Source organism: Delphinus delphis, chromosome 6, assembly GCF_949987515.2.
Source record: "Delphinus delphis chromosome 6, mDelDel1.2, whole genome shotgun sequence".
Classification (NCBI taxonomy): domain Eukaryota; kingdom Metazoa; phylum Chordata; class Mammalia; order Artiodactyla; family Delphinidae; genus Delphinus; species Delphinus delphis.
Genome location: NC_082688.1, coordinates 94,861,929 through 94,882,870, shown reverse-complemented (window position 1 = coordinate 94,882,870; position 20,942 = coordinate 94,861,929). Strand labels below are relative to the sequence as shown.

The 20,942-nt window shown below is 37.0% G+C and overlaps 1 protein-coding gene across 4 annotated transcripts in view; it reads left to right on the top strand.

Annotated features, from left to right (window-relative positions):
* AUH (AU RNA binding methylglutaconyl-CoA hydratase) overlaps positions 1 to 20,942 on the top strand; it is a 159,609-nt gene that overhangs the window by 70,626 nt on the left and 68,041 nt on the right. For all 4 annotated transcript variants that reach the window (XM_060015103.1, XM_060015102.1, XM_060015101.1 and 1 more), the window contains 2 exons: positions 12,094 to 12,186; positions 13,861 to 13,917. In XM_060015103.1, coding sequence (XP_059871086.1) covers positions 12,094 to 12,186; positions 13,861 to 13,917 — 150 coding nt within the window. The remainder of the gene's footprint in view (positions 1 to 12,093; positions 12,187 to 13,860; positions 13,918 to 20,942) is intronic.

Sequence of the window (20,942 nt, the reverse complement as noted above, 5' to 3'; positions counted from 1 at the left end):
GACTTTTATCTTTGCTGCCTTTCTGCAGGGGTTTGTTATTGGAATCAAACTCTTTGCCTGTCCCAGCCTAGCTAGCTTTGTACAAGAGAGTATTCTTTAATGTTTTGGTAACTACATGATCTATCTTTCTTTCTGTCATCTTTATCTTAAGCTAGAAGTTACATTCTATTTCATAATATAAAGTTTTTCTTCTGTAAGAATATCAGATCAGCATAACATTTCTCAGAGACATTGCCATAGATGCTTATTTTGTTGTAGAAAAGTTAAATTTTGTACATTCGTAAAATCTAGTGAGTTTCTATGAATTGTTTTGATATATGTTTATTAAGGCATTCCATTTGTAAATCTCTTGATGTAGAGGCAGAAGATGTGGATTCTAGTCCTCTCTCTACTGTATGGTACTTTTCCTAACTCCTCTCTGTTGTGAGAACATAGTGGGTTTTTTCCTCCACCTGTACCTAGTATCTAGCATAATAACTGGCATGGTAGATCCCCAGTTGAAAGAGTAAATTGACTGGGATCCCATTGGTGTAGACAGGTGACCCAAGCTGTACTGCTTTCCTCTCATCTTCAGATTGGATTCTCTCATGGAATACCTTTCTGTCTGCCTGTACCTAAAATTCAAAGAATTATGCCTGTACTGGCCTGAGTTTGATTCTGCCTCTTCCATCCCAGTTCATGTTGTTTCCAGGATGTGACTGAGGATGATAGAAGGAACATGGATGGAGCAGTTTGATTAGTTATTGTGATTCGTAAATTAGGATAGTGCCAATTTGCTGGTTTAGAGTTGGAGGTGTAGCTTAGGAGTTCAAGTTTGAAATGTGAAGTTAGTTGATGCTTACCAAGTGCAGATGTCAAGGAGGCAACAAGATAGGAGTTTGGAGTTTAGGAAAGTAGTCCAGGCTTGAGTTGTGAATTTTGGAGTCATCAGAATGTCGGTGCTATGTGAAGACTTGATAATGGGTGAGGCACCTAGAAAGTTACTGTAGAGAGGAAAGAAGTCTGCCAAACCTGAGACATTATAATGTGTCAAGTCTGGGATGAAAAAGAAGAACCATGAAGGAGACTGAGAAGGATCAGCCAGGGTAGGGAGGTAGGAAGAAAACAGTATTCTGAAAACCCAACCGAAGAAAGTCTTTCATGAAGACTGATTGATCAAAAGCTGCTGATAGGTCAGGTAAGGTGAATGCTAAAGAGTTGACTTGGATTTTGCAACATGGTCGTTACTGGTGACTTTCACCATGTACCCTTTTGGAAACAAGTGTTGAGGCTACTATGGGCAGCTGCTTATTTGCTGGCAAACGATGAAAAAGCTCCATCGCCTTAGCAAAGCTCCCAAAGCAATTTTGGGAGGCATCCTAATTTGACTTGCTGGACTTTTTGGTTGTAAATCCGTTTAGAAAAAACTAGTTATCTGAAACTTATCCTGGTTATGGACAATACTTCCCATAATTTGATTTCTTGTAAGTAAACTACAAATGAGAGTATTTGGAAAAGTTTTCCTCAAAAAAACCCACAAAAAAACATATATATATATATAAATTTATATATATATATATATATATATACACCTTTCTGTGAAACATAATGTCTGATTTATCGTGGCTTAATATTAGTCTCTGATGCTAATTTATCATGGTTTAATAATAATCTCTGGTGTAAATTCAGAGTTTTTGAATATGAATAAAGTATGAATAATTTTTTGCCAAAGTTTAAAGTGTTGTATTTGTCACTTCATACATTTAATCATTATATTCTTTTTAATTACATAAAACATTAAGCTAAGAAATGTGCTTGTAAAGCTATAAATCCACCTAAAACTCTTTCTAGTATCCCATTTTAGGATTTAGAGATTCTTTTTTAAAGCAAATGGATCTTTTTAAAAAAATATTTATTTATTTAGTTGTGTCAGGTCTTAGTTGCGGCAGGCGGGCTCCTCAGCTGCGGCATGTGAACTCTTAGTTGCAGCATGCATGTGGGATGCAGCTCCCTGGCCAGGAATCGAACCCTGGCCCCATGCATTGGGAGTGCAGAGTCTTAGCTACTGCACCACCAGGGAATTCCCAGGATTTAGAGATTCTTGAGTAATGAATACAAAAGAGCTTTCATAAATTCTAGGTATATCCGTTTTAAGCTTTCCGTTTGATTTAGAGGCATCTGATACTTGTTCACGAAAAATCCAGAGGGTTCCTTTTATTCTTCTTTTTCCTGCAGTTTAAGTTTTCACAATTACAGAATTCAAAGCTTTTTCAGATTTCTTTTTTGTTTTACTTTATCTGAAATAAAGCTGATTCTGAAAATACTTAATTGTTACCACAGTGACTGTTATAATACAATTTGAGAGATTATGCACTTGTTATATTTTCTTTGCTATTGCCTAAATGATTATTTGATTTTTATTTTATATGTAGTGTGTTAAGAATTGATTAGTAAAGAACATTTTCAAAGTTTGCAGAATTGTTTGTTGGTCAGCGGGTTGAGCTGTTTAAAAATCAGTAATTAATTTAGTTAGATTGGATGCAATCCAGTTTATATTTTACTCTCCCCCCCCATTTGATGTTATTACAAATTAGAAATTGGAAGTACTGAATTATAGTATGTGAAAGATTGATTAATGAAACACTCTAGTTAGCTACCTTTATTAGTTTTCCAAGTAGTAACTTACAGATCTCAATTTTAGTTTCCTTTATCCTCTTGCCAAGAATGACGGAAAACCGACACAGGTATCTAGGAATCAGTTGTTTTCCCTTATGAGTTGTTAACATCCCCTATTTATTGATTTGTAATCTAGAATAGGGTAGTTACACATCACAGTTTGCAACTGATGGTTTTTCTTCTCTTTTTGGAATTTTATTGCCTTTGCTGACTTTCATTGGGTGTTAATTACATTATAACTGTAATTTTGTGAAAATTACAATGTTTTCCTAACTATAGCAGGAGTAATGGGCTTCTCAACCAAGCTCTGTCACTTACTCTAAAATATTACCTAGAATATTCTAGAATTTGACAAGCTCCCCCCAAAAAATCATTAAAAAAATTTTTTATGTCTTTTTCATGGTTGTTAGCTTTTAATTCCACAGGCAATATCTAAGTATGTGTTTAATGTAAAAATTTAAAACCCTTTTCAGCAGCTTTCCCTCATTCCCTTTCTCTCCACATAAGTAATTACTGCTAATATGCTAATTTAATATGTATATTTTGGGGCCTTTTCCTGGCTTTTACTTGAATATATATTTATATACATTGATAATGTATATTTATATACATTGATAATGTACATTGATTATGTACAAACATATATGTATATATGAAAAGAACCACATAAACAGGTTTTTTAATTTTATTTTTGGAAATTTTTAGTTTTCTAGGAATTTATCCATTTCATTTAGATTGTCAAATGCATTGGTTTAAAGTCATCCATAATATTCTTTTATCTGTTAAATATCAGAAGAACCAACAATGATGTCCCCTTTTCATTCCTGATATTGGTAATTCATGTCTTCTCTTTTTCTTTGATCAGTCTCTCCAGACGCTTTTCAGTTTCATTATACATTAAAAAAAAATCTGTATTGGGCTTTGTTCTCTATTGTTTCTGTTTTATTAATCCCTATTCTGGTTTTTATTAATTCCTTTCTTTTTTATTCAGGTTTAATTTGCTACTTTATTTTAGTTTATTTATTTTTTTAATTGAAGTATAGTTGATTTACAATGTGTTAGTTTTTGGTGTACAGCAAAGTGATTCAGTTATATATTAATATATACACGTGTGTGTGTGTGTGTGTGTGTGTATGTATGTGTGTGTGTGTGTGTGTGTATTCTTATTCTTACGGACATAGAAAACAAACTTATGGTTACCAAAGGGGAAAGGGGGTGGGGGAGGGATAAATTGGGAGTTTGGGATTAGTAGATATAAACCACTACTTTATTTTAAACTCATTCAGGTGGATCTTTATTTCACTTATCTTCTTCCAATTAGACATATATTAGACCTTCTTACTTTATCCTTTATCTCTGTCTTTTCCATATTTGTTTTTCCTTACCTGTCTGTGAATAGTTTCTTGTCACCCATCTACCAGCTCACTAGTTTTCTTGTAAGCTGCACCTGATTTGTTATAAACATTGAGTTATTTTATTTCATTTTGTTTTCGTTCTTTAAAAAATCTGTTTTGTCACTTTTTATAGTTTACAGTTTCCTGCTTGGCTTTATGTCTTTGACAATCAGTGTTTGATGACTTTGGATCTCAATTTTACATGGATATTTTTCTTCTTAATTGTTTTTTTCTACTGGTTCTTACTGTATCTTGTTTCCTTGGTTATTCTTTGGCTGTGTGATAGACACTGTATTTGAAAAATTATTTCTGGGAATAGTTTAGAATCTAGTTTTCGCCAATGTGGATTTTTATCACTGCAATTTAAAAAATGACTTCCTAGTATTGTTTGCTATGGACATACCATAATGTATATAATTATTCCTTTATTGATGGGCTTATAGGTAGTTTTTAGTTTTTTACTATTATAAACAACAATGCAGAAAATATCATTATACATATTACTAGGGTATCTGAGGGAGCCTTAATAAATAGAAATCATCCTTCTCTCTGAGGTTTGGAATAAATTGAAAAATAAAATAAAAAGTAGCAAAAAAGGCAAAATGTGATCTTTATTACTGATATGATCTTTATTACTTTATTACCGTTCAGTTGAAGGTTGTGGCTTTAGATCTGTTGATGAGATTTGCTCATTTGGATCGCCGGCGTTAGACCGGCTTACCCCAGTCAGAGCTACACTGAAGCTCTGGCCACCTCCTACAGCAGTTGGCCCAGATGCAGCGTCGCATAACTCACAGGGCACTTTTCACGTAGGCATCAAGGAGAACCTGTGTTCTTGGAGGCCAGGTGCATTTCCAAAAGAAGGAAGAAGGAGGGAATAGTTGAGCCAAGAATATGCCCATTTATTCATTTTTGAATTAGCCAAGTAGATAAAAAATAATTTGTTAGGGTAGAAGAAATTTTGGGGCAAAAGTTATAGGAGAGTAGAACCCACCTCTCTAATGCTGTATATATTTAGTATGTCAGGGGAGAGGAGAACATCTGTATGACCATGTACACTGGACACTTTCCAGTTGGGAAAGTGAGTGGCTTTGTTAGAAAGTACCTCTGGAGACAGGTGGCTGGAGCCTGCACTCCTGCTAAACTGATCCTCACACATTGAGCCAACTGTCTGCTAGGTTACTAAAATGGGGAAGAAAATGTGCCTCCAGGCCACCCATATGTGTTTGTCTATAATTAGCTAGTAGTTTTGTTGTTATTTTCTAGTTTACTTATTGCATATTGGTCAGAGAATGGCTGTGACATTTGTACTGTTTTGAATTTATTGTGTTTTTGCTTTGTGCATCCTGTGTTATTTGGTGTATAGGTATTTTATCACTGCTAGATCCTTATTGTGGATTTTTGCTTTATTAAGCCTTAATAAGTACCTTTTATTAGCAACAAAATAACTACATTTGCCCTGTCAAGCAGCATTTGAAGTGCCAGGGGCTCTATTCTATCTGAAGTAGCAGTTGACAGTGGAAGTCATTACTCAGTTACACTTATTATAATCTCCCAGACAAGGCTGTTGAGTGGGAGCATGTGGGGATTTAACCTCAGCAGCATCCCCTCTCTGCATTTCCCCTAGGGAGGCTTTATTTGATTTGGAATTTTGGTAGGAAGGGGATGCTCAGGTGTTGGCTCTTCCTACTTTAATAACCTATATAGTCATATACTAGGGACAGTCTGGGTTGGGGGTTCCCAGGGAAAACTCGAGTCAGAACTCTGTTACAGTCAACTGACTGGTGCCTTGCATCTGGCTCCTGAGGTTTCCCCAATTGGATCCACTGAACTGTGGTGTTGCTCTAGGTTTCCAAGAGTTAGAAGAGCATAGAACCAGTGTGCTTGTCGGAGTTTCTTAGGAGTCTCAGCATTTCCCTTTCCTCAGGTACATGGCTGCACATCCTTTGGAAAGGATGGCTAACAATGCTGAGTCCTTCCTCAGGAACTCTGGGTCTGGGCTGTAAGAACTGGTGATAGACAATAATGGGTACAGGGGAAAGCCTGGAGCCAGACCACCTGTGCTCTAGTTGTGGCTATCCTGGGCAACTAACAGCAACTCCTCAACCCAGTAATAGTTCTGATGTCATAAGGCTGGTAGGAGGTTTAAATATTTCTGAGGTGCTTAGGAGAGTGGCCAGACATAGTAAGTACTTTCTACTATTTTGCTAGATCCATAGGTAGCTACGTAGAAAGACAGGAAGGCATGTGCGTAAGTGGTAGCTTAGAAAATTCAAGCAGCTTTACTCAGATTGCACAGTGGTCACTTTTTTGAGTCCTGGGAAGGGTGGCTCCCATTTGTGGGCCTCCAGCCCCCGGTGTGGTGAGGAGAGTGTGTTTGTTGGCGTCTAGTCAGGCCTGTTCCTTTCTCAGTGGCCCAGACTGGACCTCCGGAGAGCCAACATGCAGCCAGCATGCAGGCTTTGGGCAGGAGTGGTTTTATTTTGTTTTTTTGTGGTTCCTTTGAAACTTGATGATGGCAGCTTAACCTGAAGGTAAAGTTTTAGCTGAAATTAGGGATAATTTGGAATTTATTATAACTTTCAGTTAACCTTGATTTTATTTCTATTCTCCTTCAATGATTTCACTAAAGTCAGACTTTTGGTATTACTAAATGGGCATTTGTTTTGAAATATTTAATTCTTGTGTTTTCTATAAGAACACTATTCTTCAAGCAAAACCAAATTTAAAACTCATGAGTGACACTAGCAGTCCCTTAATAATCGCACTGTTTATGATTTTCTAGAAACATCTGAAAACCTACATTATGTACTGTATTTATCTCCGAGCTGAAAGGAGCCCCTCACTTGCCTTTCCCCCACGTTCGTGGCCTCTGACTCGTTATGCTCGCAGAGGGTGTCCTGCAGACTCTGGAGTAGACAGGGCCTGCCTTGTAGCTCATTTATTTTCTCTTAAAATAGCAACACTTTAATTGTTTGCTTTAATTATATTTTTAGGAGAATTCAAAGGATGATTATCTTCTTTGTCATACCTGGCTCATTTCCTGGTGCTAAACTCAAAATAGTATCTAATCCTGTTGGTTGCATAACACATTGAGTCATCATTTCTTCCTATTGCTGTTGGGAATAGCCACTGCTCGTGGCGGTTCCCGTTTCATTCAGTCTCACTCTGATACAACTGCCAATTTGATATTTCTTGGTTCTTTGAAACTGGTAATCTGCCTTTCAGATGTTTGTTTTATTGAGTTTTCTCTAAGATTATTAACTGCTCCCAAGTAGAAGAAACACTATGTATAAAAACAAGCATATTAGGTAACTATGAAACTAGCATGTACTTTGAGGTCACTTACATTTTCCTGAAAAATGTTTACAAGAAAAACATCTTTCAGGGAAAAATTAGGATGATATAGAACTTCAGGACTTATAATATTATAAAATGATTGAAATTTAATTACTCATTGAATGCTAATTCAGTTCTATTTAAATAATTCTTTTAGTAGGAAAAATTTTATAGTCAGCTTTACAGAATGCTAATTTATGTTAATATTCAAAAGTACCAAGTAGTTTACCTATTTAATGATTTGAGAGTATTAATACCCTATTTTCTGTGTTCTTTGTAATATAAGGACCCCACATTTCTTGTCATTTTTATTATATATTTTTATATAAGTTGCAATGTTAAAAACTTTTATCTCCTTGAGAAAATACCTTAAGTTCTTAACTGTCACATTTAAAAATAATTTTCCTTACTTCCAGAAAGTAAAGCATATAGCAGAAAATTATTGTTTTCTAACTTCAGAATTAAGAAAAACTTTAGCACGAGATGATTCATTTTAGCCCCTTCCCACCAGTGCCCTCATCTCCCAGGTCAGCATGTTTGCATTTGTTTATTTCTTCTCCTTTCCTACCACTGCATTATATAAACTCCATCCTCATACTTCAAGTCATGTAGAACCTGAAACCTGTCTGTTGAACATGCCCCTTCCCCCATCATTTTATTTTGTCAAAGTAATGTTTGTTATAGACTTCTCACAATGAAGGGAAAGGGTATATATACATTAATTTCATTTGTGTTTTTACTTTTTTTCTTTTAGTGACATTTTATACTTCTGAAAAAATGGTGCTTTTTAACTTTCTATTGGCTAAGTGTGATTTTTAAGTGTAATATTTATTTGAGAATATTAACTAATAAAAATGTAGAGCAAAGCTTTATGTCTTTTTTTTGGGGGGGGTATGTGGGCCTCTCACTGTTGTGGCCTTTCCCGTTGCAGAGCACAGGCTCCGGACACGCAAGCTCAGTGGCCTTGGCTCACAGGCCCAGCCGCTCCGCGGCATGTGGGATCTTCCCGGACTGGGGCACAAACCCGTGTCCCCTGCATTGGCAGGTGGACTCTCAACCACTGCTCCACCAGGGAAGCCCAGCTTTATGTCTTTTTGAGGCAATCGTTGTGTTGCAGTATTAAGAACATTACAGTTGACCAGGAATTTTTCCTGTGTTCTTTCCATTATGCTTTAGAAATTATGAAGTGATAGAGTATTTCTTTTGTAATTTACATTCATTTTATTCCTTTTACCCTTCTATTTAGTCTACATTTTCAATGCACAGTTTGATGTGAAGAAAAATTCTTTTCCATATATATCACATCAATTTGTTGCTATTTTTAGGGGAAAAAAATCTAAGGAATATGAAATAACTCCTATTTACCATGAGTTGAAATTTTCAGAAATTGGAACTTGGTGGTACACATATTTCAGGCTTGGGTTTGATTTTGGAAGCCTTTAAACTCATTTTTGTTAATTTGTTTTCTGATACGTCAGCTTCCAGCAGATATTTAGTGAGTGCTGAAGACACTCACTGTTGACCAGCATTTTCACACAGCAAGGAGAGAATACCCCACTCTTCCTGTTGCTCTCTCCATCTTAGGAACTCTGCAGTTTTTCTTTTCTGTAGCTCCATAGGGCTGCATATATTCATGTTGTTCCATTAAAGTATTAAATGAAAGAAGTTAATAACAAGAAGAAGAGTAGAGAGAATACCAGAATTAATGGAGTTAGAAGAGGCAATGAAAAATCTTGCGGTTTGTTCCAGAGTGGTAGGAAGGATGTTATTGACCAGCATTGATGTGATGTTAATCTTTACTTCTGAATGGAACTGTCCATTCAGAAGGTGAATGTGAATGCTCTCCTGGAAAAGTGTGTACAGAGTGCCATGGAAGCGTAAAGCAAGGGGCTTTTGAGCATTGCCTTGAAAGATAATTAGGGACTAGCTAGGCGTTCCAGGCAGAGGGCAGCTTGTACACAGGTTTGGATGCAAATGACTTCTGAAGGTGCTTTAAGTAATTTGGGGCTGGAACACAGAGTAGGTGTGTGAGGTTGGAGAAGGGGTTGGGCAGGTGGGCAGACTTAGTTCATCAGGTGCCTCCTGTGCCATGCTAAAATTTTCACAAATTTTACCCTGAATGTGGAATAAATCATTGTACTGTTTTAAGTAGGGGAAGAGCATGACCCTGTTTGCACTTTAGAAAGATTATCCTGCAAGAAATATGGAAGTTGCATTGGAAGGGGCACATTGCAGGTGAAGGAGGTCAATTAGAGATCTCCTGCTGGTGCAAAATGAGGGGGCCCAGAACTTTGGCTGTATGAAAGGGAGGGAGATTTGCCAAATTGTGACCTGTTAGACAGGACTTAGAAAACAATTAGATGTAAGATCATTGGAAAAGAGGACATCTGGAATGACTTCTGGGTTTCTGTCTTGAGTAACTTGGTGAATGGAGATGCTTGGTGAATGTGAGATAGAATCTAGAAGAAGGATTGACAGGAAGTTGATTTGAACATGATAAAGTATTTAAGTGGAGATGTCCAACAGACAGGTAACTGTAGAGATACAGTTTAGAGAGAAGTTTGGGTTTGAAGTGGTGATTTGTATATCATTGGTATTACAGATGGGAAAAGTTAAGGATAGGAAAGAGACCTACTGGGCAGAGCTTCTATTTAGAGAGGAAGAAGGCTGAGATATAACCAGAGGCAGAAAGAAAGGCAGGAAAAATGAGCGGGAGGAATCCAGAAGGCAAATGAAGAGAGGAATTCAAGGAGGAGGAGTGTTCAGGATTTATGTCTCTGATATTCAGAGGCAACGAGTTTAATAGGGACTGGTGCCCATTGGTTATGGGACAATATCATAGTGTCACTGGTAAGCGGAGCAAGAACGGTCTCGGTGAGATGAGTGGGACTAGAGCTGTGAGGTGGAGATGAGTGGGAGTGATGAAATGCGTTTACTCTGTTCCCTCTAGATGCTTGTCTTAGATGGAGGTGAGCCAAGGCCATAGTGAGGCCTAGGGAAAAATTTTGATGGGAGAGACTTGAGAATGGGGAGGTAGCAGATTGAAGGAGTCTAGAAATATGATAATTTCTATAGCTAGCTTTGTAGAAAGGAAGGAGAATTGGGAGCTGTGTAACAGTAATTCCATTGTACTTGTAGTGGCTTGAGGTGACCTTGGGAGCCAGTTGGATTAATTTGCCATTATATTACTTTATTAATTTTTCTTTTTTGTCAGATAAAATAACTAGATTTTATTTTTTCATTAAACTCATTTCCTGACTGTAAACACTGACATAGCTGTCTGTTCATTTTTTTACCAGGTGTGCTGTAAAGCACATTGTGTGGAGCACCTTTGAATTTGTCCTGTCCTTTCAAGCTTCCACCTCCCCGCAAAATGCTCAGACAGGTGCAAATAGTGAAATATGCCCTGTTCCCAAGCCCCGTTCATCCCTGCTCTATCAGTAGTGCTTTTGCCTCAGGTGGCAGCATCTATATGTGCTCTATCTCAGCCATTTCAGCTTTGCTCTTAGAATAAATTTAATAAATTTCTTCATGTATGAAGAAAACTCAGTGTACTTCAACAAATTTGAATAAAGCTCTCTATCTGAGGAATTTCACATATCAGAATACCTATGGAAGAGAGACTTCTAGAGATGGTATTTTTAAATTTTATTTTTATTTATTCATTTTTATTTTATATATTTATTTATTTTAAATTGATATATAATTGGCATATAACTTGTGTAAGTTTAAGGTGAATGTGTTGATTTGATGTATTTACATATTATAATATGATTACCACTGTAGCATTAGCTAACACCTCCATCATGTCACACAATTATTCTTTTTTGTGGTGAGAACAAATTAGGAGATGGTACCTTTTTAATATCCACATTTTATTCATATGTTAAGCTTGTTCAGCCTACTTCACATTCCCATAGTCAAAATAAAATTTATAGAAAGGATTCTGCTTCACGGAATAATTAACCAGTTAGTTTTGGAACTACTTGTAAAAAATGAAATCTGTATATTTACAGAAGTTTCATTAAAATAATAGTGTTTCTGGACTAAAGAAAATCTGGCTTTGAGTTCTGTGATTGGCTGACCCCTTCCCAGTCATGCCTTTGGGCAGGTTCTCAGTATCTCTTGCATCTGAAGTGTGTGGTATTTGATAGAGCCTGATCACTTTCTAGCTACTGTTCATCATACTCATTGCCAAATGGTAGAACTAGTGGGTTGACGCCCAGCAGCCACTTGGACTGCTTCTGTCTTGTTTGAGTAGATGTATTACTTCTTTAAATGAGGCTCTATCATTCTGAGTACCAGGGTAACCTATAAAGGGTCATGAATTTTGCATTATACCTAAGTCATTTGAACTTGAAATTTGTGTGAACCAGACATCTCGTAAAAGGCTTCAGGCTTGAAGAATACAGAATCAGAACTATGATTCTTTTAATTCAACAGAAAATGTTTATGAATGTATTTCAATAATATGGTAAGATTTAAAGATATTACTGCATATTTATGTGATGAAACCCTATATAATCATTACATTTTCTAGAATGACGAAGAATGAAATGCTTATTTAGTTAAAAGTAAAAGGGATATAAAAGTCTATAGACGATATTTCGTTTAAAATTATATTCACAGAAAAAAATGTAAAATAAATTGCATAGTAAGGTAACACTCTTACTGAAGGAGCATAAAATCTTTCTTTTTATTTCAGCTAATCTTCCAGTGCCAACCATTGCAGCAATAGATGGACTCGCTTTAGGTGGTGGACTTGAACTGGCTTTAGCATGTGATATAAGAGTAGCAGGTGAGAATTAATCCTATATAAAAACATAACTTTTTAAAAATGAGGTTTGTGCCTACTCTTCAGATTGTTCCAAATATTTTATTTTTTTCCTGTTGTTGAATAGAACATGTAGAAAAAATCACCTCCTGGGCTTAATGAAGTATTTAAAATTCCCAGTTAAGAAAACAGTCTTTTGTAGTATCTTGTTCAGTCTTAGCAGGAGGAAAGGAGAACAGGAATTGGGTCAGACAGACTGAATTTGGATCTTAGGTCCTGCCCTTTTTAGATCAGTTTCCTCCTCTGAAATGGGAGAAATGACGGTTACTGTTGTGAAGATTAAATGAGTTTGTGTGCAGCATGTGACTAGTCTAAGCACATAATTATTGTTAGCTATAGTAGTAATAACTTAATCTCTTTGAGGCACACTTTCTTCCTGCATGGTTTTCTGAAGACTGGATGAAGTGTTTATGAAAATAATGAAGGAAACAATTAGTGCTAACCATGTGCTGAGTATTGACTTGGTGTTCAGCTAATACTTGACACATATTAGCTCACTTAATCTGCCTAACATCCCTGTGAGATAGGTACATACTGTGGTGCTTGAGGAAGCTAGTGCAGAGACAGGTGAAGAAACAAGACCCAGATCAGTGATGAGCTGGATTTGAACCCAGGCAGTCTGGCGTCACGGCTCTCACTTCTGTTATCCTGCCAGCGTACTGCATGCTGCCAGTGCTGTCCTCAACACTATCTTCTGTATGGTCACAGTGCTGTCTGTATCCTTGTCCCTCATAGGAGTGACATACAGGGGCTCTGGGATCAAGGACTGGGCGAGGTAGGCAGCAAGTATTTGTTATGGTTCTTCCCCTGGTTCCCACTGTCTCTTCTGATGGAGCTGCCTGTTAAATGTAGAGTCAATATAATTATGTTTTTACTAATTTTATGGTAACTGGCTCTTGGAATTTGCATTTGCTAATCCATGTGTACTTTTCCCCCATTTCACTTTATTTTAGATCTCTGTTTTCTTGACTGAGATTTTTGGGTTTTAAACTGAAAAGCCAAGTTACACGCAATCCATTTTTGAAAGAATGCAAGTTCTGGGAATCAGGATATGGGAAGTAGTCCAAGAACATTTGGATATGCAAATAAAGAAATAATTAATATGTTTTAAAGTAGCCGTGAAAACAAACATGGAAAGAGGAACCCTATCCAGCTGTCAGAACAGCAAAGCCATTTGTCAAAAGTAACTAGAGATTTGGTCTTGAAAAGTTGCCATATCTGATATGATATATTAAGCTGTTTGATCTGGAGGGCTGTTCAGGCAGCTAAAGAATTCATACTTGTCAGACACAGCCTCTCTCCTCATTCTGAATAATTAATGAGATCTAAGCCTTCAAACATGACTTGGCAGTATCAGGTCAAATTATGTAGTCACAACCCTGGTCTTTCTGCATCAAAAATTAATTCTCTGCCAAGCAGTTTTTAACAGAAAATGTTGTGTGAATCTCTTAATATATGTCATTTAGAATGTTTACTTATTTCCATAACTAAATGCCTTCTGAAGTGATTTTTAAAAAGATTTGTGACACAAATTTAATTAGTAAACAATATTTGTAGCTCATTTTCCTAACTTTTTCAGGTCATCATATTTGAATTTGATGATGTGGATGTTACTTAATTTTCTTCTTTCCTTTTTAGCTTCTTCTGCAAAAATGGGCCTGGTTGAAACAAAGTTGGCAATTATTCCTGGTGGAGGTATGGATTGTTCACGCCCATCTTGATTTGTTCCTCAAAACAGAGCATAAGGCAAAAAGGTGTTAGTTGAAAAGGCAACATTTTGGGTAAAGAGACTAATGCTGTGTTGTTTGCTTCTGTAGCAGAGTCCTTATTCAGAATGCATTCTTTAGCTTCCGTAGGTGTGAAGATTGCAGACCTGTTGCCTGTTGCTCTCTTTTTGTGCTGTGTCCTGTGCTTTTCTGTTAGATTTCTGAACTTTAAAATTATTGCATCAGTCACATTATTCTTGAAGGATAACACCGATATTTTGAAACTTTTATGTCAGTATGTAAATGTGTGCGTCCTCAGAGAGCTTTATACACACAGTCAGACCCCAGTGGAGGAGGGGGCAGGGCTTCCCAGGCTTCGTGCCAGCTTACTGTGTTTCTCTGCAGCTGGACAAAGGTTAGGGTTGGTGGGTAGCCTGAATTTTGAGCTGAGGAAGTGTTGTTTCTTCTGTTACTACAAAAAAGGTGAGCAGCTTCTGTTGGAAGACTCATTTAAGAAAGTACTTTTCCACCATTGATAATGAAATCTGCATCACCAGATAAATCTGACATTTTTGTTCTTTCATCTGATGCAGAGAATTTGGAGACATTCTCATTCTGTGAAGTCATTCTTTCAAAAAGTTGACTTCACCTAAGGATGTGCACATTGATAACATTAGTTTATGATTGAAATAACAGTAATAATGTAAAAATTAAAGGCAGTGTTTGAATACTTCCTAAGTTAAAAGTATATGTTTAACCTTATCATTATAAGAATATTTATCCTGGTTAAGGTGTATAGGTAGAGATAAAAACATAATTCAGTGAAACTGAAGACTACCCAGATCAATATATAAGACTCACTGAGTTTTCTACTTTGGTAATCCGCAAAAATAATATTCTTGTAGGTAAAAGCATTTACTATCTACCTGTTTTACCATGCCAATCTTTTTCACAGTGACTCATGAAAACCCTAAAAGGATTTATAAGAAAATAGACCCAATTGAAAAGAATTATCAGATAAAAATATGTGAAATAATACAAGGTTTAGAAAAAGGATGATATGACATGTTTCTGAAATTCTTTTAAAGAAGTAAGCATTTATTCATAATTAGGATATGACTGAGCCTAGAAAGATAGTGACTGTAGTTGAATGGTGGGCCCCCTGAGAGATATGTCAATCTGGAACTTACGAATGTGACCTTATTTGGAAAAGGGGTCTTTGCAGATGTAATTAACTTAAGGATCTTGAGATGATTTCATCCTGGATTGTCTGAATGAACCTCAGATTCAATGACAAGTATCTTTATAAGAAGAGGAGAAGATTCAAAAAAGAGAAAAAACAAAGAGAAGAAGGTCTTGTGAAGACAAAGACAGCAGAGATTGGAGAGATGCATTTGCAAGTCAAGGAAGAAAAAGGATTGCTGGCAGCCATCAGAAGCTAGGGGATTCTTCCTCAGAGCCTCCAGGAGGAACCAACCCTGCCATCATCTTAATTTTGGACTTCTGGCCTCCAGAACTATGAGAGAATAAATTTCGGTTGTTGTAAGCCACCAAGTTTGGTAATTTTGTTACAGCAGCCCTAGGAAACTAATACAGTGGTTTTTAATGTTTAAGTAAGTTTTTTGGAAAGGGAATTAGTAGGTGGCAGAGATAGGGGATAGAAGGAAAATGAACTTGATAATTTGAATATTTACCAAGTCCCAGATATGAAATGTTTTGTATTAAAACCACCAGAAGATAATACTGTTGTGTGAGAGTATAGTTGGGTTTGATTAGATGCAAAAAGCTTAATTGATTATACTAAGAAATGAGGGTGGTAGCTTTAGCTCCTTCCATCTTCCCTTGGGAGCTGCCTGTGTCATATTAGGTCTAGAAGTTAGCATTTTCTTCACAGTGTACTTAAGTGCTCTGGGGTCCTTAACAAATTTATTTGTTATAAAACTCAGAATGTTTTAACATTTTCCATTTGTTTATAAAAGATAGTTTTCTGTCTTTTTGTTTTCTTTCCTTTTTTTCTAAGTGAGTCTGAAGGAATATTAGTTGCTCCTTTAATATAATGAAGTTTTCAAGTTTATAGCTCATAGTGCATGTAATTATGTAGTACTGAATTTTTTATTGAAAATGAATCTAATTTTGTATAAGGCCACATACTCACATTTAGATAATAAGAGGTGCATGCACAATTTTTGCTTCAGTTTTATATTAGCATTATGGCTATTAAAGTACCCCAAGTAAAGCCTGTTTTTTTTTTTTTTTTTAAATAATAGCAGAACAGTTTGTTTTAAGTAAGGATTTTTTTTTTAAGTGTATCTAAAGGAGCTATTTCTGAAAATTTTATGGAGAAAATCCTCTTCTGTCCTATGCATAGAAGAATTTTTTTAATCCACAGATATTTTCTTCAATTTCATTTCTCTCCTCCCCTTTCTCTTAGATCAGGGGTCCCCAACCCCCAGGCCATGAACCGTCACTGGTCCATGGCCTGTTAGGAACCAGTCCATACAGCAGGAGGTGAACAGTGGGCAACCGAGCGAAGCTTCATCTGTATTTACAGCCACTCCCCATTGCTCGCATACTGCCTCAGCGATGGCATTAGATTCCATAGGAGCGCAAACCCTTCTGTGAACTGCACATGTGAGGGATCTAGGCTGCGCGCTCCTTATGAGAATCTAATGCCTGATGATCTGAGGTGGAGCTGAGGCGGTGATGCTAGTACTGGGGAGCGGCTGCAAATACAGATTATCATTAACAGAGAGGTTTGACTGCACAGAGACCATAATAAATCAGTTGCTTGCAGACTTACATCAAAACCCTATCAGTGAGTGGCAAGTGACAATTAAGCTGCATCTGGTAGCAGGCTTTATAGTGGCAAGTGAGTTGATGTACTTCAGCTGTATCTGGTGGCAGGCTTGAAGTTGAATCTGATACTTATTTTAGTCTGTGTGTGGCCTGCCCATTATTTTATTTACCACTTCCATCTGCGCCTCTTTGCCACATTGCGCACTTGTCTCAGTCACACGTAAGCCCACAAGCTAACCCTAGCCAAAATGAGTAAAAAACAAACGTCACTGGAGAGCTTCTTTGAAAAGGGGGAGAGACCTAATGAGGAGACAGCAGAAGAGCCTAAGACTGCCAACAAAAAGAAAGCTGCATTTAAAAGAAAATAACCAAGAGTCCTTAAATTATGGGTTCATTGCAACAGGTGATTCACATTCTCCAAGCCCGCTTTGTATAATATGTGGTGACTGGCTATCCAGCAAAGCCATGAAACCTTCAAAACTGCTTCGCCACATGGAGACCAAGCACCCTGCATCAAAAGACAAGCCTTTGGAATTTTTCAAAGGAAAAAAAAAATGTGAACACGAAGAACAGAAGCAATTATTGAAGGCCACCACTTCAACAAATGTGTCTGCTCTGAGAGCACCATTCTTAGTGGCTAACTGCATTGGTAAAGCTAAGAAGCCCTTTACTATTGGTGAAGAGTTGATCCTGCCTGCTGCTGAGGACATTTGTCGTGAACTTTCAGGAGAGGCTGCATTTCAAAAGGTGACACATGTTCCTCTTTTGGCTAGCACCATAACTAGATGAATTGATGAAATAGCAGAGGATATTGAAGCACAATAGTTAGAGAGGATTAATGAGTCACCATGGTATGCAGTCCAGGTTGACAAGTCTACTAATGTTGACAACAAGGCAACAATGCTTGTTTTTATGTGACATATTTTTCAGGAGGATGTGCATGAAGATATGTTATGTGCACTTTTGTTGCCAACCAACACCACAGCTGCAGAACTATGTCTTTGAATGATTACATATCAGGAAAACTGAATTGGTCATTTTGTGTTGGTATATGCACGGACGGAGTGGCTGCCATGACTGGGCAGCTTTCTGGTTTTACTGCTCGGGTCAAAGAGGTCACTTCTGAATGTGAGTCTACGCACAGTGTCATCCACAGAGAAATGCTGGCTAGCCAAAAAATGTCACCTGAAGTTAACAATGTTTTGCAGAATGTGATTAAAATTATCAACCACATTAAAGTACGTGCCCTTAACTCACGTCTGTTCATGCAGCTCTGTGAGGAGATGGACGCAGAGCACACACATCTTCTCTTATACACAGAAGTGAGATGGCTTTCTGAAGGTAGATCGCTGGCCAGAGTTTCTGAGTTACGAGAGCCGCTCCAGAGATTTCTTTTAGAAAAACAGTCACCACTGGCGGCACATTTCAGTGACACAGAATGCGTCGCAAAACTTGCTTACCTGTGTGACATATTCAACCTCCTCAACAAACTCAATCTGTCACTTCAGGGGAGAATGACAACTGTGTTCAAGTCAGCAGATAAAGTGGCTGCACTCAAAGCCTAACTGGAATTATGGGGGCAACGAGTGCACTTTGGGATTTTTGACATGTTTCATACATTAGCAGAGATTTTGAAAGAGACTGAGCCAGGGCCGCCTTTCTCCCAGCTGGTGCATGATCACCTATCTCACCTTTCACAAGAGTTTGAGCATTACTTCCCAACCACAGAAGACCCCCGAACTGGGAAGGAATAGATCCGCGAACCATTTGTGAATAAGCCAGGTGAATTGACTTTGTGCGTGCTAGGAGAGGATCAGCTGCTTGAGGTCCCAAATGAGGGTGGCCTCAAAAGTATTTTTGAGACAACTTCAAATCTCCATACATTCTGGATTAAAGTCAAGGCGGAATATCCTGAGATTGCCACAAAAACACTGAAAACCCTGCTTCCATTTCCAACAACCTATCTTTGTGAAGCAGGGTTTTCTGCAGTGACAGCAACCAAAAAGAGATTACGGAGTAGATTGGGCATAAGCAACACACTTTGGGTGTCCCTGTCTCCCATCACCTCCAGATGGGACCATCTAGTGTCAGGAAAACAGGCTCAGGGCTCCCACTGATTCTGCATTATGGTGAGTTGTATAATTACTTCATTGTATATTACAATGTAATAATAATAGAAATAAAGCTGCACAATAGGTGTAATGTGCTTGAATCATCCTGAAATCATCCCCCCCATCCCCGGTCCGTGGAAAAATTGTCTTCCACGAAACCAGTCCCTGGTGCCAGAAAGGTTGGGAACTGCTGTCTTAGATGATCCTCATATGAAAATACTGCTTATTTTTTTCTTAAAACTGTTTTTAAATTGGTGAATTTGCTATGTCTAAAATGATCTCTGAGATGTCCTCTTTTTTTTTTTTTGACTGTAAACATTGCTGTTAAGTGTTATAAAGAACTTACTATAATAGACGTAGTAGACTACACTGAATTTTTTTTCTCCCTTCTTGGTGGTGCCTAACTTGCTTCCTGTTGTAGATGCTCATTGAGCAGCCAGGTGCTCATAACCCCCATCAGTGAGCCTTTCTTCACTGTCAGTGGTCCCAGCCTTTCATCTATTTCAGACAAGGGTGGTTGCGAATAGAAGATGGGTAGAATGTAAGTGGGGAGAATTCAAATACAGGGAGAGTATTGTGGAAAAAATAATGCTTTGCTTTCCTTTTTAATACTATGGATGAAATAAATATTTTCGGGGAAAATGTGTGAACTCCATCCAGTCTAGAAGACATATGTCTGTAAGTCTAACAAAGAATGCTCTTCTAAGTTATTACAGGCTCATGGTTCCGTATGTTAATCCAAGTGAAACTATCTCCCCATTTGGATTTACTGTATGTTTGATCAGCCACAAAAGAGTTAACCTGATGCTCTTAGTTGTCATATTATTATCACTTCTGCACTTTTGTGATAACAGTTTACTGGGAAACTGTAATCAAAACCTGGCATTTAGTTTTCTTTCTTTCTTTTTTTTTTTACTTGAACTTGAGTCTGAATAACAATGTGATTATTTTTAAGGTATATTTTGTAAATTTTCTTAAAATCAAAAAGTTAAATTATAAAGCGATTATTTTGCAGATATAGTAATAGTCCTAATGAGCGTATTAATGGACCATTACTATAATGCAAGTTTTAGATTAGTGTTCTAAATTTCAGTTTTTACTTGATCATTAAAGTTACATAGTTAATGAAAAGTAAGATGTGAAGGAAGGTGGAAACATACTAGAGCCAAATTGAACTTCTTTAAGTTGTATTATATCAGGTAAAATAAAAATAGAATGTAATTGACTGTCATATACTTAAACCAGTACTTTTATTTGTAATATATATATATATTTAAGTATAGACAGATATTATAAAATATAAAATACCATGTTAATAGTTTAAAGCCAGTTTAAAAATCCTTAATATTGTTACCCTAGGACCTTCCTGTAATATTCTTAAATTATATCAAGGATTTTTATACACTAAATAGCCCTACTCTGTTCTTTATTATTTTCACCTTTAAGAAAGCAGCTAAACTTCCTATCTTCTTCCCAACTGAGAGAATGCTCCAGTACTAGAAAATAAAATTCTCTTTTGGAAATAGCTCCCCAAACAATACCACCCTTTAACACATTTATAAGAATGCAATAAAAACAAGTTCAGAGGATTAGAATTCTGTTATTTGACAGTTTAGGAAATTTCTGTAAGTTTGCACAGAAAATGGTGGCAGATTCTTTTATTCCTGGCCTCTGTTTCTTACATCTTCTACTAGAAGATTTGGGGTACATGTCAAGAAACCTTATTATATCTAAGAAAACTGTTAAGGCTTCTTGCTTGGGTATACATCACTGTGGACAAGATGTCTAGTATTTCCATTGCTCTGTGGTTCTCTTTCATTCTCTCTAGCTTTTTATTTCGGAAATATTCAAACTTTAGGAAATGTGAAAGGCAGTAAAAGGAAACTTTTTATACCCTTTGCCAAGATCTGTCCCCGCCCATTTCCCTCTCCTTCCACTCTCCACCTCCCTCTCTCATATGTACATCCATTGTGTTCTTGCCGAACCATTTCAAAATAACAAGGTGAACCTTTAAGTATTTCAGTATGCTTTTCCTAAGAATAAGAAAGGACTCATATAACCACAACACTGTTATAACACCTAACATATTAACATTATTATTAATATT